Raw genomic sequence first — 17745 nt, forward strand, 5'->3', positions numbered from 1 at the left:
ATATAGGTCTTTGCATGGACAACTTAAAAGATTGCCTGGATCGCTTCATTGTATTGCTAGGTTTAATTACCATTCAATTTCTCCGGGTTCCGTAATATTTTTCAAAGCCTTGCGGTGATGTAATATTTAGTTAGTTTTTATAGTTCTTTCGCGCATTTTTTCTTTGGTGCTTGTGGTTAGTGAGGCTATCCGACAGAAATCAATGCTGCGTAAATATTCTCAGTATCTAAATCACGAACTCCCATCCCTTAAACGGCCCAATTAAGCGAAATCACATATGTGCCGGCTCGCAAAATCCTAAAGCGCCTATTACGCCGGCATATAAACAGCAACTAAACGGGCTGGCCCACTTACTTATTTGCCAGCCCATTTGATTTACTGTGGACCCCACACCCTAATTGGGCCGGCCCACTTGCTTTAAGGTGGACCCCACCCACTACTGGGCCGGCCCACTAACTAGTTGGGCCAGCCCAATTGCTTTTGTGGTGGACCCCACATACTAAATGGGCCGACCCTTTAAGACGAAAGTGGGACCCACCAGTGTTTTTGGCCCGGCCCACTCTCCTGTTGGGCGGCCCACTTGCTATATGGTGGACCCCACGTACTAAACGGGCCGGCCTTTTAAGATGAAAGTGGGACCCACTATTGTTTTTGGCCCGGCCCACTAGCGTGTTGGGCCGGCCCACTTGCTATATGGTGGACCCCACGTACTAAATGGGCCGGCCCTTTAAGACGAAAGTGGGACCTACTTGTGTTGTTGGCCCGGCCCACCATCTTGTTGGGCGGCCGCACTTGCTATATGGTGGACCCCACATACTAAATGGGCCGGCCCTTTAGCGGGAAAGTGGGACCCACTGTGTTTTTGGCCGGCCCCCCATCTTGTTGGGCCGGCCCACTTGCTATGTGGTGGACCCCACATACTAAATGGGCAGCCCTTTACCTGGAAAGTGGGACCCACTCGTGTTTTTGGCCCGGCCCACTATCTTGTTGGGCCGGCCCACTTGCTATATGGTGGACCCCACGTACTAAACGGGCCAGCCCTTTAACTGGAAAGTGGGACCCACCGGTGCTTTTGGCCGGCCCACTGGCTTGTTGGGCCAGCCCATTTGATCTAATGTGGACCCCACGTACTAAATGGGCCGGCCCGATAGCAGGAAAGTGGGACCCACATGCTAATTGGGCCGGCCCACTAACTTCTTGGGCCGGCCCAGTGGCTTTAATATGGACCCCACTTTGTAAATGGGCCGGCCCGATACCAAGAAAGTGGGTCCCACATGTCTTGTGGGCCGGCCCTTTTGTCTGTTGACCGGTCAAACGAGTGCATTCGGCCCGGCCCACATGCTTAGTGGGCCGGCCCATTAAAGTTTTGACCGATCAACCTTAGAGGTTAGGCCCGGCCCACGTAACTAATGGACCAGCCCAGCTATATAGTTGACCGGTCAAACTAAGTCAGCTGGCCCGGCCCGCAAACTTAATGGGCCGGCCCGCTTAAGACGTGGCGGGCCTCGTGTGGGCCTACCATCTACCACGGGGTTTCAGCCGGTTAACGCCGTTAACTGCCAGTTAACGGCGTCTGCCACGTGTCGGCTTGCATGACGTCGGCGAGTCAACGGGCTCCCGGAAACACTTGGGCAACGGTCCGATTTTCCGTGGCGGAAGGGCGCCCAAGCGCGACGGACCGAAAAAACGTCGTTGGACTTTGCCTGACGCAGTTTCCACAACAGAACCCATATCGTCGGGTTAGGCCCATGGGCGACGAAAAATACCCCTTAGCGGACGATTTTGAGACGTTGTCTATCAGAACTTTTCTTGTAGTGTGGGTGCTCCAGAGGTTGGAGCCAAAGATAAGCGGCGGGGATCTCGTGGTCGAAAGGATCATATGTCGCACCTAGAGGGAGGGGGTGAATAGGTGCTACCCAATTTTTAGTTCTTTTTCAATTAAGGCTTGACACAAAGGTAAATTATCTAGATATGCAACTATGTGAATTTACCTAGATGACAAAATACACTACTAAGCAAGATATACAAATGCAATAAAGGATTGAGGTAACCGAGACTGGAGCATGTGGAGACACAAGGGATGATTCATGTAGTTCCTTCCTTTTCAGGGGAAATACGTCTACGTTGGAGGGGTGTGGTTGCCACAAATTCCTAACCAACGCTACAAAGGCCTCACCCTATTCTCCGGTGAGCAACACCACGAAGGCCTAGCTCACTTGTCCACTAAGGGATTTTCTCGAGGCGAAAACCGGACCTTTACAAGATTCTTGGGGCACACATCCACAACTGAATTGGAGGCTCCCAAAGCTATTACAACACACCAACAAGAGATCAAATCAAGTAAACAACAACTAGGGTTTCCAAAGGAAATACTAGCAAAGAGCCCCTCAAGCAAATGAGGGGGAAATGCAAAGAGCTTTGGTGAAGATGTAGATCGGGGTCTTCTGCTTCGATTCTCCAAACATCGAAAGCTTTGGGTGGTTGAAGGAGGAGATCAAGTGAATGTGTAGCTCGGCTGGAGGTGATATTCTTGAGAAAATCGAGCATCTTGAGCTTGGGGAAGAAGAGGGGTATATATACCCTCTCAAAAAATCGAGCCGTTGGTGAAATGCCATGCCATATTATCCGTCGTAAGTGAGGGCCGGATTATCCCACCCCCCCGGATTATTCTGTGCTCCTTGAAATATCCGGCCAAATTTCTAGGGGGAATCCACTAACTCTAGTTCCTTAAGTCCTTAGCCGTTTTTCAGGGGCTGAATATTTGCAAATATCCGGCCCCGGATTATCCGGCATGGGGCAACTCTTTTTTCTTTCTTTTCAACATGTATTCAATATAGATCAAATCTGCACCACTTAAACACACATTAGGGTATCACACATGTTGTCATCAAACACTCAAAATCATAATGCTAGAGAGATGTTCTTTCAACAGTCTACCCTCTAAATAAGCCCATCGTTGGTGTTGCTACTCACGATCTGGTGACGTTGCTCATGTTCTTCTTCTTGGCCGGCATGGTGACAGAAGGAAGATGGAGGAAGCAGCTGCTAGTGCAAGATCTGGGTGGCGTGGAAGCTGTTCGCGAGCGGAACACATGGTGGCCGACGCTGCTGCCATGATCTTTGGACGGCATGGCGGCCCTTCTACTACCTCCACTGTGTAGGCCGTTTCTTCGATTCCTCGCTAGAGCTTGCTGCCTCTAGGAAACCAAATGGTCCGTCCACGGATTCTTAGAAGTGGCCGATGGGATCTCGTCGTCGGGAGAGGGTTCTCGAGCATCCAACCCTCTGATTTTGGCGGCAACACCTAGAGATCACTGGCGAGTGGTGGCAGAGGGACCTGTGTAATTGATTTCTTTTTATCTTTTGGTGTTTTTCACATATGTTGAGGTCTTATCTTCAAATACTAGATTTCTGTAGGGTGAATGTTGTAAAGGGCCTCGATGTAAATTGTACCTGTCAGTGGAGCTCGTCTGGGGTCTTCCAGACCCCTCTTCTTGTTTTTTTAAAAGCACTAGGGTATGATAAAGACGCTCATAGGGACATGATTTGCTTATAAAGACGAACGGATTTATTTGTAAGTACAATACTGAATAATTATGAATTTGCTAATTCTCAACTAGGTTCATGCTCAATCAACTTTTAGGCTATTTAATTTTACAACTGAGATTTGTTGACATAACATAACAGTTCGTTTTTAGTCGGCTAAGAAATAGTCACTCCCAACTAATTAAGCACCTCCTTTCCTAGTGCTTAGGCAAAACCGTCCAAAACGCTCCAGTGTGTACTGAGTTTGGTCAGTGGTGTGGCTGCTGTCCTCTTCTCAACTTTCTGATCCGAGACGCGAGACACTCTCCAGCCGAGCGGCCCAAACATGCTGCGCGGCCCGGCCCACCCCATGCCGGCGACCGCCGCCGCCGCCGCCGGCGGGCAGCCGCTGGTGGTGACGCTCAACTGCCTCGAGGACCCGTCGGTGGAGCGGGACGCGCTGGCCGGCGCGGCGGCTGTGGAGCACGCGCCGCTCTCCGCGCTCTCCTCGGGCCACGTGGAGTCCGCCGCGGTCGTGCTCCTCACCTCGCTCGCCTTCCTCCCGCGCGCCGCGCAGCGCCGGCTCCGGCCATGGCAGCTTCTGCTGTGCCTGGGATCGCCCGACCGCGCCGCGGACGCCGCCGCGGCCGCTGAGCTCGGCCTCCGCCTCGTCCACGTCGACGCCAACCGCGCCGAGGAGATCGCTGACACGGTCATGGCGCTCTTCCTCGGCCTCCTCCGTCGCACCCACCTGCTCTCCGGGCACGCGTCCTCCTCCGCGCCGTCCGCCGCGTGGCTCGGCTCCGTCCAGCCGCTGTGCCGAGGCATGCGGCGCTGCCGTGGGCTCGTACTCGGCATCGTCGGCGTCAACGCCGCCGCGCGGTGCCTCGCCACACGCAGCCTCGCCTTCCGCATGAGCGTGCTCTACTTCGATCCGCTCTACGAGGTGCCGGATCCGCTATGTGTGCCCTTATTACCTGTGATCTGCTAACCATTTGCTCCTAAATTGCTCTTTGAACTTGCTTTTCTGCTGTTCATTTTGTAATTATAGGGTTCAACTGTGTGTCTTGCGCGTTGCTAGTTTATGTGATTTTTAAAAGTCGATAGTAGCTAATTGTGCGTACATTTGCTACATTTGTTTCATAGTATACATCTTGCAAGGATACTGTCTATACTAAAGCTAAATCATTGCATGTATTTGTTGGCCAGTAACTTTTTCGGTATAAGATTCAGTAAAGATGATCAGACAGTCTGAAATTCTTTGATACACTGTATGCCCTTTCAAGATGAGTGATCTGATCTCCTAGTCTTGAGATCTAAAAACTCATTTTTTTTTTAAATTCACAATAAGCTGACTGGTGAGTAGTTTATGGTCTTAAATGATCACTTTAAATTGGTATGCTCTTAATTTAATGGTTAAATTATAAACTTTCTATTCAGATATTGTTGTATTTGCCCAAGTTGGTACTCACCCAAGAAATTTATTAGCTATGATTATGTTTCTTTACCATAGAACAGACTGTAAACAATACAAGTATGTAATGTTCAACATTTTGTGAAGGGTGCTGGCAAAACAAGGAGGCCTTCTATTGTATTTCCTTCTGCTGCCAGAAGAATGGATACTCTGAATGATTTATTGGCAGCAAGCGACCTTGTTTCACTTCACTGTACGTTAACAAATGATACAACAAACATACTTAGTGCTGAGCGCCTGCAGCACATAAAACCTGGTAAAATAGTTTCTTTCCCATTTCCAGTTTTCCGGTTCCCTCTCTATTTTGGCTTTCACATGCTTACCTGTTTTCTTAGTTCATAGTAGATCACTCTCTGATTGAAAATCTTTTGAGTCCTGCAGGAGCTTTCATTGTCAATACAAGTAGCTGCCAGCTGATAGATGACTGTGCACTCAAACAACTCTTGCTCGATGGCACTATAGCTGGATGCGCATTGGATGGTGCTGAAGGTCCACAATGGATGGAAGCATGGGTATAGAACTTACATCTGTCTGCAATCGATTTTGTTCGAAGGACAAGTATTTAGGGCCAGAGGGAGTACATAAAACAATGTCATCATATAGAAGTATAGATTGATCAGTTCTTCCCAGTACACCTTTTTTGAGATTCAGTTTCTTTACATAGGAAAAATTGAGTTGTTCTTTCGTGACACTGTTACAGTTTCTAGTTCACCAATTGCAGAAGGTGCTCCTTGTTAACGTAATTACATACCTCAGTGAGGTTAGGGAAAATAATGCAATTGATGTTTTCTACTCCTTCCGGTCTTTTTTAATTGACTCAAATTTAGTACAAAGTTGTACTAAATCTGAGTCGATTAAAAGAGACCGGTACTTCACAGTGGTATAGAGTATAGACTATATGGTCAGCCAGTTGATCTGCCTGTTAGTTCCAAAAGATACACAGCTGATGCGCTCTTTAGTTTGGTTGCTCTACGCATGTACTATGACTGCTGTACTATGTACTTTAGCATCATGATTATATCCAGAAGAGCATGTTCTACCACAAATTAAATGGATGATTAAGAACTAAACATGTTTTTATTGGTCATTAATAGGTACATGAGATGCCAAATGTGTTAATTCTTCCTCGAAGTGCAGACTACAGTGAAGAAGTGTGGATGGAAATTAGAGAGAAAGCAATCGCAATATTACAGTCCTTTTTCTTTGATGGCATTGTTCCAAACAATGCTATTTCTGATGACGATGAAGCATTAAGTGAAGTTGGTTGTGAAGATGATCAGCTATATAAACAGGCAAATGAACACGAACAGCAGACAGATGAAAGCCAATTGACTCTAGAGTGTGACAAGAGAAGAGCTATCTACAAGCCGGAAGTCCCTGAAGCTTCAGCGTCGTCCCAAAATATTGGCTCCAGATCAGAAGGAAGACGCAGCCGATCTGGGAAGAAAGGGAAAAAGAGACCTGCACGGCGCAGATCTCAACAGAAGATGGATGAGTTGTCAACTGTGGAGAGTGGAAGTAATTATTCTTCACGTCGAGATGATGATACCGTAATGAGTGGCAGGGATCAGGTGTTAAGTTCAAGTTCACGATTTGCTTCCCCTGAGGACTCCAAAAATAAGCTCAGGTCTTCTGCGGAATCTCCAATGGAAATAATTTCTGAACATAAGTTACCTGCAGGGCTTGGTAGAAAGCCTCCTGAGAGGCTCAAAGATGGCTTTGTTGTTGCCCTAAGGACAAGAGATAATTCGGGTTTTCATGTTTCAAGAGAAAGAGTCGCTGGTGGTGGCTGGTATCTTGATATTGTGTCAAATGCTACAAAGAGAGATCCTGCTGCTCAGTTCCTAATCACATTTAAAAATAAGGTGGTACTTATTTTTCCTTTTTTCTTTGCTTTGCTGTTCATATACCTGTCAGGTAGTTTGCTTGGATGTTGTACAAGTACAGATACATGTATTTATGGTAGGATTTACACTTTGCAGGATATGATGGGACTGCGATCTTTCGTTGCTGGGGGCAAACTATTGCAGGTAATAATACCCTTTTCAGTTAGTACTGTCATTCCTTGAGGATAATTTTAGAGCTGAATATAGTAGTACTGAAATCAAAGATTATACTTGGTGTAATTATGTGCATAAACTGCTCAATAGATGAAATCTAACATCTGTGCTCTGCTGCTCACGGCATTCAATTTATTTTTAATGGTTTTAAAGTGCTCATTCCATGCTCGACTCTGTTGCCGGAGGTTTTAGAAGTTTGTAAACAGAATTACCGATTTGGTCATACATTCCACAATCCCTGTATAATTTTCGTTGTTTGAAGTGGAAAGCTTTATCTGGATTGCTGATTTACTACTTTTGAATGTCTTTTAATATTTCTTCAGGTTAATAAGAAGTCGGAGCTTTGTTTCGCCAATCATGCTTTTGATGTTTGGGAGAGCTGGACGCTGGAAGGATCTTTACTGGAATGTTGCAGACTGGTCAACCACAGAAATCCTTCGGTATGGCCACTTATTTATTCACCATTTTTTGCACATAACAGCAAGGTTTCAGAATTAAGATGCACATCTATACACATCAAATATTGATAGTACTGTTCTTTACTTTTATTTATCACAAAAAAAGAGTGTCCATTCATGTTCTGGACGAGGATGTTCCACTTCCATTGGCTACGTGTAATATGAACAGTCGTGTTTGTAGTTTCCTGATTGTTTGAACTGTCTGCAGGCTGTATTGGAGGTCTACATTGAGATCCTCGCAGCCGTGAGCGAAGAAGATGGCGTCACCAGGTGGCTCGATTGATCAACGACCCATCTGCCTTAGGACAATTAAAACAACTGACTCTATTGTATTCTGGCTGGTCTGGGTTTGTCCAAGTTTACTCTATTCTCTTGCCAAATGATCACTTTTGGCCATTCTGCTCCAGACATCTTGCAGAGCCACTGTGAATTGTTTCATAGTTTTGGTGCTGTAGTTATGTATGAGTATCCAGTGTGAACGACACCTGTGCTATTTCCAGTGGAGAATCTAGTCTAGTATTTCACACCCTGAACTTGTGAAGAATTACATTGCACACTCGCAAAAGATTCAGTCTAGCATTCAAGTCGCAGTAATCAGTTATTCATCATCCTTTTTGTCATCTTCCTTCCATAGCTCGGGCCAGTTGGTCTGGAGCTCGTCGATGCCGAGCAGCGAGCCTTCCTTATCCGGGTCCCAGCTCGTCGACAGCGTGCCGTAAGCGATCCCTCCCGCCGACGTGCCGAATGAGAGGAGAATGGTGAGCAGCTGCACCCAGGACGGCACCTCCAACCCGCCCCCGCGCTTGAGCGCGTCGTAGATGTTGAGGAGGGCGACGCCCGACGCCATCGGGATGCCCACCGTGAACAGGATCCGCTTGAGGATGCGGTCGAACACCACCTGCGGTATCTCGTCGTCGTCATTGCCGCCGCGGCGGCTTTCCTCTTCGCGGGCGGCCTCGACGAGCGACTCCTTCAGGAGCAGCTGCTGCTGCTCCTCCCGCTCCCGTACACGCTGCTGCTGCCGCAGCTTCTCTTTGCGGCTCGTCTTCTTCAAGCTGGGCGGCGCGTTCGTGCTTGCGCTGTCCGCGGCTGGTGTGTCGACGCCGCTGCCGTTCCCGTTGCCGGCTGCGTGCAGCCGCCGGGCTGGGGCTGGTTGTCGTTTGGAGGGCGCTGCGTGAGGTGGTGAGAGCATGGACGTGGCGAGGGAGCTGTGCATCCATGGATGATTGGGGTGTGGGGTGGGGTGAGGTGGCTGGAGAGCCGCTTGGTGGAGCAAGGCGGCCATGCTTGACCAGCTGCTCCCCTCTCGGTCTCTGCTGATTTAGCCTTATCGTCATGGCCTCATGGACGAGTGGTGGCGCGCAAGTGCGTTCTCGGTGTGTTTATGGGTTGGGTGCCACGTGGACAAGTTCCATATATCTAGGGGAATCGCATAAACCACCGGTTCCATAAACTACTCGCTTTACTTATATGTTTTTCCACAAACCATCGACTATTCATGTAGTACATGTCTAAATATCACATTAAGCTGATTAACAACACATATGATGATTGAGGCCCACATGTAATCATCTACAATGTACGCTAACTAGTTTGGAAAATTTTGTAATATCTTGAAGTTCTCAAAAGAAATTGTGACATTTTTGAACTTTCCAAAATAAAAATATTAAATCCAGTTTGCGCTACAATATGAATGTGAAATCATAGGTGATGTGTAACATTGGCGAGTGCTTAGTGTTAGGTCTAAAATATCAAGAACAACACAAGATCATGCATGGCAGCGGCTAGAACACATAATTCACATAGTCTTTCGCAAAAAAGATCACATAAAGTCAGAGAGGATTGAGATGAACATTACGAGGTGCTGGAGTTGCCATCGTCGCCTGCTTGTTGCAGGCGTGAAGCAGCGAGGTCGTGGACGGCAATGCCCTGGTACCGCCAACGTGTAGGATGATCTTCCCGTTGTTCCTGGTCTCTCCCAATTGGCCGAGATGAGGGAATATGGGGAGCAGGTTTGGCAGATCGTGAACTGATTGATCGTCACGGACTCCCCACCCTTTTATATGGCGCAGTGCAACGGGGGACCAAACCATTGAGTTCGTTTTAGTGTCCCCGATCAGGTCGCGTAGGAAGAGGTCACATACTGGAAAAGCTCCTAGACGTTGGTCCAATGGGCCCTCCTTTTTTATCTTAACGTTATTTGCTTTTGACTCTCTCATGTTATCGTTAACTGACAGTCATTATCTGAACCTGACAGATCAACCAACACTTAAGTGAAACATCGACGTGGATACTTCGGATAATTTGGGAATTTATGTGAAAATGTGGTGTGAGTTGTTTTGAACTTACCTGAGTAAGTCGTGGATTTGCGCTCATATTGGTTATTTCTTGTGTTCACTTTCAGGTGTTTTCCGAAGATTGAGGCACGTGGTCGATGACGAGATCGAGGACGAAGCTTAGGAGAAGCTGAGATCGATAGATCAAGGTCGGGCGGCACGTTCGTGTGAATGAACAATGCAAGTGAACACTGTGATGATCTGGGAGAGCGCATTTTTGTCGTACGTTGTTTGTATCGAATGTGTATGGTATTGGAGTTCCTACATGATGGTCGAGGTTTGAAGGCATCACAAGGAGAGTTGATGGTGTAATCTTGCATGGACCTGAAGCTACCTAGAACAAGTCCTAGCCAAGCTCAAGGATGATGTGAGATAAAATGCTGCTAGGTAGGACAAGTCCTAGACAGGTTTAGGGATAATTAAAGCAAAACCAATCTGTCCTCACTCCTCAAGATTACTTCAGGTGAAAAACGGCCAACATGAAAGTTGCATACATTGTCGAGACGAACAAATTTTAGGATCATCTTAATCTGAGGTCATATGCGAACAAGGATCATGACAGAGATATCCTTATTGGATTAAGACCTAGTTTAGGGTCACGAATTTCCTTCTATAAATATAGGGGTCCAGGATAGGTTTTGCAGGTGAATGTGAGGGAACTTCGTGTTTTAACCTAGAGCTATACTTGGAGAATTCTTGATGCATGATCGCATCTTCTGTAATCGACCGACCTTGTTTCAGTAAGGTGATTCAGTGGTGGTGTTATATCTGTTTCTTCTTGGATCTTCATGCTAGATCTTTCTAACAATTTGTTGCAGGTTTCTCGTCAGTCATTACTGTTGCGATTATATCTTCTTATTCGAACTTCGGTTGAGCTGATTCTCGTTTCTTTGGTTAGATAATTTACATATATTTTGTTGAAGTACTCATACACAGTTCTTAGTTCAACGGATCCGGAGTTACAACTATTTTACCTACTCCATCTCGATCTCGTCGATGGCGGCCAGCAGAGCACCACGAAACATCGAGCTCCATGGAGGAGGCCAGCCGACGAGATGGGGATGGGACCCGGGAGGAGGAGAAGGGCGAGTGGCGGCTAGGGAGGCGGAGCGGCATCGCCTCTCGCGGCAGGAGAAGGGAAGAATTTGGATTGGGGGAGGAAGATGCGGGGGGATTGGTAGGAGGAGGCGTGCGATGCAATTGGCCATGCGGCGGCTAGGGTTTTCACCACAGGCTTCCCTTTTTATACCATATGGTTAAAATGAGCGGGCAGCCGAGATTCGCCGAGGACAAGACCTACCAGCGGGTAAAATCAGATTTACCTGGGTGTCTCATGGGGTTGAGATGCTGATACAGCTCCCTGTCTCGGTTCAGCTTCCGCGATTGTGCTCCCTGGCACCCTGACGCATGTCGTTGCCCACATCGCGCGGCTGCGCTTGCACCGCCCAAAACACTCGACCAAGACTACGATCAAGTTCCAACACATGCATGCCTCGCTCCCGCCGCGCCTCAGCGGGCCTAACGCACGTAGACGGAAGACCAACGTGAACCTCAGCTTCATGTCATGTCTATCTTGGAGCTCTTTGGAACACACATCAAATACTGTAGATATATTCCGAGTCTATATCTCCTGCTAGGAAAAAAAGTATATGCAACTGGGCCGCAACATCTCCCTCTTGGGGCCCCTCCTAAGATTGCGACACGTTATCGTTTTTTACGAGGTATTGTGACACATCATCAGTTTGCACTAACCTTAAAGCCATGTCTTCCCCATAGTACTTCTAATTGTGAAAGCAGCTGCATCTGGGTCATATAAGTCATTCATCTATACCTATATAAAATAATAAAAGGAGGATTGTTTTCTTGATGCAACACTTTTTTGAACCGATTTACCTCCATATTGTCAGGAAAAGTTGAAAACAATTACAAAATTTACCACCGCGCACATGTTCCGTGTTTGAGTTGGTTGGTCGATCTTCCCGTTCCGCACTGTGGACTGGCCCATGTATACAACGGCCAAATTCACCATCACAAGCACAGACCGATGGTTGTGGTTTATTTATCGCTATGTGTGAGCTCTGCTTCTTTATAGGTAATTGCGCCAGTTTATATACGAAAATCCCACCTCGGCTTCTTTATAAGGAATTACGCTGGTTTATATACGAAAATTTCCTCAAATCAGCAAGCTGCCTTGGAAACAATAAGCAACACCATTGGTATGGATGCATGCGTCGGGGTGCGCAGGGCCGGCTCCGGACCAGGGCAAGAAGGGTGACGGCCTAGGGCCCGAGCAAAACAGGGGCCCAGATTTTGTACACAATCCATAGAGTAGAGGGGGAAATGGGCCCATCTTGACGTATCGGTGGCTAGGAATGAAATAGGGGAGAGATAAGATCAATAGGTTACAGGTAATCCTCAAAACAAGAATTCTATAAGACCAGATCTAAATTGTTTTCTAATCTCAAAATGTTTTTAGGGGACGGTTGTAATTGGTTGCAATAAAGTAAATAAAGCAGTAAAACATTATAAGAAATGGGTTGAAACTTAATAAGACAAAGTGTTCTCAGTGATTATTGGATCCACATCTAGCATTAGGATTTTGTTAATCAAAATGAAGTATACTTTTAATTATATTGTGTGTGGGAGAGCTTCATAATAATATGTGCCCAGAAAGCCATCGGTCATCGCATCTCTAACTAACCACAACAGCTAGTTTTCTGCAAGCCACATATTAACTATTGCTATTAAGGGTTTTACCTTGTGGTTATCGATATGAGCTTAGTGAGTCCCTCTTTATCCCCTCATCCATGTGTTAAAGTGCCGATACGGTAATGTCACTTCTCGCGGTTCACTTTACCATACTTCAAAGGATAGATCTCTCTCGAGATCATAAGGTAAATATTACATGGTGCACAACACATAATATCAAAAGAGAGAACTAACACACATTAATACTTAAAACCATAAATCATCTTAGATTAATCTCATATTCATGCTAGGGTTTTTCCATCTCCCCAAAAAATAAAAAAACTACTCACACATGGAAGCAATCAAGAACATCATCATAATCTTATGGAGGGGGTGGAAGGAATTGAATGAATTCGAACACAAATTCACAATAGCAATCAAAATTACAACTATGGTTGGAGGTGAATGGTATTGGTGATGCAGTGGTTGATGATGGAGGGGATCATGCCTTGTCCTCCGAGGATCCACGTAGTAGCCCGGATGTTGTCTTCCCCAAAGTTCCTTCTCTAGGTTTGATCTGGGGTGGTGTTTCTCTATTTTGCGGAGTTGTGTGTCTCGGATATCTCTGCCGTCAGCGCGAGATGAAAGTATTTGATGATGCAATGCTCCCGACACACCGTACGGGCGGACGGTATGGCGGGCTCCCCCCCGTACCGATGCTCGCTAAACTACTGGAAGTTGTCCTCGAATCCTCCTTTCGCCCAGGTGCATAACTAAGTGCTAAAATGATTTTTATCACATCAAAATACCATAAAATGATAGTTTTTATTGATATTTCATCATTGCCTTGTTATATTGAGACCCTCCGTAGACAAGCTTAAAAGGGCGCGGTAGCGCTATGAAATACAAAAATCCTATTACTACTCAATGATAACTTAACGAAATAACGGTGTAAAAACATGATAAAAATGCACTCATCAACTTCCCCAAGCTAGACTCTTGCTCGTCCCCGAGCAAGATAGAAGCTTAATGGATAGAGTCATCTTTGTTCATGAAGCGTAAGTCGTTAAATAAATGAGGCATTTTCAACAACAGGGATTACAACATCGGATGTAAAGCTAGAACATGAATAACACCATACTATTCTCATACTCAAATGACTTAGAGGCGTCCACACCTTTCAAGTTCGATAGTAAACAAGAAGACCGTTTTTTTCACACATCATAAAATCATGAAGCTTAGCTTTTCCATGAGATCTTTGAGCAACTCTCTTTATTTTTTATTTCTCTTTTCACAAGTAGCATGATATTTCTTTCGCGACATTGTCCTCATTCTGAATTTTTCTTTATCTTGATTAAAACAATGATTATAATATGCTTTGTAGATAACTTTCTTCTTATATTACCAAGACTTACTGGTGTGGAAGACCATAAAATAATTATCATGATGCAAGTATAATTATACTCACCCTAATTCATACATCTAATGCAATAATCATGATTCAATCAAACTTCAAATATAATAACGACTCAAAGTTCATTGGATAAAAAATCCTTCACTCTCCAAGGGAAATTAAACAAGCACTAATGCAATCCTTATCGAATTTCGAACTAAATGCATACTGGAAAGTAAATATTCGAACTATAGAAGATATATTACAAGGTATTATAGATCTCCCCAAGTTTGGAATCAAGCCAGGTGGGATCAAATGATACCGTTGCATCTTCATGGTGGAGGGATGACATTGGAGACGACTGCGCGGAGCTTCCTGTTTGACTCCTCCAGAGCAGATATGTAGCGGAGGGCTCTCTTCAGTTCAGAGCGCGTGGAGTTCATTGCATCAGTCATTACGTCCACCACTTCATTGAGCTCCTTCTTGTCTGTCAGGTCCAGGAGGCGCCGACGCACTATTTCTCGACGGATAAGCTCATGCTGCTGCTGCTTCTCCAGTGGGCTAATGTGCAGTTTAGTCCTCATGGGCGGCTTGATTGGCGGAACGGATTCATCATTGAGTTTGAAACCCCACTCCTCCATGGGCTTCGCGCTGATGCGGGCATTTAACGTCATCTTCTTTGTTGTGGAAGTATGAGCGGTAATCTCCTCATAAGTTCATGCATCAACACCATTATGCTTACGTTTTGGTGACACGTAGTGAGTGCCCATGAGCTCCAGGGATTCCACGCGCCCCTTCCCATGCGGCTTCTTGGATTCCTCCTCGTCTTCTGGCGTCACCATGGCAAAGTACTCCGGCTGGTTCCAGTCATGTGGAGCTTGATGCATGTAAGGCTCATAGCTTTCATCGCAGGAGTCGTAAGATGGCTCCCGATTTCTTGGGCTGAGACCTTGGACTTCACGCTTGATATCCTCAATGGATGAAGTCTGGAAGCTGTCCCATGACGGAGGCATGAGGCCGAAAGGTTTCTCTTTTCTTGGAGTTGAGTAACGCATCTGGCGATGAAGATCTGAAAGGATCAAGAAGGATGAGCTTTGGGAAGCTTTATTAGGAGTTAAGAAGAAAGAAATCTCGTGGGTTTGCAGTTTATGGTTGCACAGAGAATCCAAACAATATAGAAAGATAAAGACTTGAAAAAAAAAATTGGGCTGCACGACGGACATCGGTACGGTCCCAGACCGTACCATCCGCCCCTACCCGATAACTTACCAAAAATCCGGCCAGGTAAAGTCGGTTCAAACTTTACAAGAATTCGGTACGGGTGGGTTTGCACCGTACCGCCTGGTCGTACCAGCAACCGCCATAAGAAAAGGCGGCGCATTTTATTTTACACGAGGAATCGAACGAAACAAGGTAAAAGGTATTGTAACTATAACGACCGATCGCACGGGCGTATGTGGTCGTACCGCTCGCCCGTACTAAAGAACTAGTCCGTAGATGCAACTTCGAAGAGAAAATCCAGAGAAAATGGCGACCAACCGTACGGGCAAATGCGGCCGTACCGTCCACCTGTACTGGTGTCAAAGTCGGGAAATGAAGTTACTAAACATGTCTGAAAGGTTAGCGACTGCCCGTACGGGCGTGTGTGGTTGTACCGCCTACCTGTATCCGGTCGCAAAAACTTCTTTCAGCTCAGAAAATTGCAAAGACCTCGAAAACGCATACAAACGAATGAAAAACTGGAAACTTCAAGCTGATAAGAATAAAATTACCTCATACTTTCTTACAATATTTTTAGTCAAAAGTACCTTGCTTCCTGGACTCTCATATTGTTCCCCCTCTTCGTTTGTATATGGTGGGTAGCAAATGCTTGCTGGCACCATCACGAAGAATAGGAGAAACATCTTAACAAAAACAAAGAGTACCTGGTGGTATAAAGACTATGGATATATTTTGTGGTAATATTTCTTTGTCCACAGACTCTCGACTCTCGATCTTCAAGTTGTTCTTCATTTCTTTGTATGATCTGCAAATCAAATTCTTGCAAAAGCAAAATCCACCGAATCATTCTAGGCTTAACGCCTGTCCTTTCAACGATTTCTTTCAAGCCCATACGATCAATGTAGACTCTAACTTTCGAGTCAGTGATATAAGTGACATAGGCATCCCCAATGGGGCTGCCGAAGATGGTACCCGGGGTTTACTGAAGGCCCACAAGTCGAAGAATATGAAGTTCAGAAGCCCAATTAGTATTAAGGAAAGTTAGAGTTGTATTACGAAATATAGAGACTTGTAATTTTACGGGACGGGTTAGAAACCCTCCCGGACTCTGTAACTTGTGTATTACGAATCCCTCGGCTCCGCCTCATATATAAGGGGGAGTTGAGGGACAAAGAGAGGATCGAATCCATTGTCAACATAACCCTAGTTTCTTAATCGTCGAGTAGTTTTCGGCTGAAACCTTCGAGATCTACTTGCCCTCTACTTCCAACCAAACCCTAGTCTACAATACGTAGGCATTGACGAGTTAATACCTTGTCAATTGGCGCCGACCGTGGGGACTAGAGGCGACAAGGAGCTGATCTCGATGGCACGTTCAAGATCGTCGACTTCGTCGGTAGCAAGCAATGCGATGGATCGAGGTAAACAGATCGAAACTGATCTAGTCGATTTTATTCCTCACCCGCCCTCCCGTTTGGATGCATATGCGTATCTGGAGGATCCCATGGAGATGACGTTCGGAAAGTTCCGATTCTGTGTCGAGAAATAAGGATCGTATCGTCTCGAAGTTCCGATCTCGTCGGGATTATCAGCGGTCGATTCCAACTTTTCGTCAGGCGAAGAGGAGTTTTCGTCGCCATGCTTCATCAACACTATGGCAAGCGAAAAGCTCGACAAGATCTTCAGCGACATGTCCTTCGAGTCGTCTGCGGACTCTGATATAAGCAATGACTCAGACAGCATCGACAACTTCAATTTCATCGACAAATCTATTGTTGTTGGAAAGGTCTTCACCAATCTACACGATGGTGTCACCAATCCTGAAAAAAATCAAAATTCAAAATATCATCAGATCTATGCAATTGGAGAAACAATCCGAGCAGAGCCGGAGACGTCAGAGGCTTTCGACGATGCGGGAAACCCATATGTCGATCCCGCTGATCTCAGGCGAGGTTTAGGCACCAAATATGTCGGGCCTACACCGCGTTTAAGGGTTCAACTCCCGCAAGAAGCATGTGACAGAGCCGCAAGAGCCATGGATGGTACAGAACCAATGACCACAACTGCTACGGCAGAAGAATTGCAAGCTTACCAATACAGACTCGCTCGTGTTGGCAGAGAGTTAGAAAAACAGACATCTGAACTAAATAGAAGAAGGGAGGCAGCTTCCGCGTCAAGCAGACGAAGGGCAGATTTAAGTCGACAATCAGGAAATTCGGGAGATAGTCACAGAGAAGCTCGAAGGAGAGCAAGATCTCGGCTGCAAAATATACCTGAAGCAGAGAGGGAGAATTTAGTTCAAAACCTCGACATGTCTTTTACGTCAATCGACCCAAGGGGAAATATTATCCCCAAAACACCGGAAGCTGGATACATGGCAACGCAAGCTTTCATCCTCGCGTCCAGACCACCTCCTGGGGATCCGAGAGAAGCGTTGTATAACATGGCAGTGGCAGGAGTTGGAGCCATGGGAACAACGTTCGCAACTACACCTCCCGAAGGAGCTGCAAGGCAAAATAGTCCGCGACCTACCGTAGCAGTGCAGGATCCACCGAGAGCAAGTGTAGCAAGAGATTCAGCGACTCAGGCA

The 17745-nt window shown here is 46.2% G+C and overlaps 2 protein-coding genes across 2 annotated transcripts; one reads left to right on the top strand and one right to left on the bottom strand.

Annotated features, from left to right (window-relative positions):
• The first annotated feature begins 3871 nt into the window (after nt 1–3871).
• LOC124706086 (C-terminal binding protein AN-like) lies at nt 3872–8125 on the top strand. Its single transcript, XM_047237746.1, has 7 exons — nt 3872–4471; nt 5087–5255; nt 5381–5511; nt 6094–6864; nt 6982–7029; nt 7383–7499; nt 7726–8125. Exons 1-7 carry the CDS (start codon nt 3872–3874, stop codon nt 7798–7800), a joined length of 1911 nt encoding a protein of 636 aa, XP_047093702.1. The 3' UTR covers nt 7801–8125.
• On the bottom strand, nt 7928–8852 carry LOC124706087 (protein PAM68, chloroplastic-like). Its single transcript, XM_047237747.1, has one exon. It carries the CDS (start codon nt 8800–8802, stop codon nt 8116–8118), a length of 687 nt encoding a protein of 228 aa, XP_047093703.1. The 5' UTR covers nt 8803–8852; the 3' UTR covers nt 7928–8115.
• Nucleotides 8853–17745: the final 8893 nt, after the last annotated feature.

Source organism: Lolium rigidum, chromosome 4 (assembly GCF_022539505.1).
Source record: "Lolium rigidum isolate FL_2022 chromosome 4, APGP_CSIRO_Lrig_0.1, whole genome shotgun sequence".
In the NCBI taxonomy this organism is placed as follows: Eukaryota; Viridiplantae; Streptophyta; class Magnoliopsida; order Poales; family Poaceae; genus Lolium; species Lolium rigidum.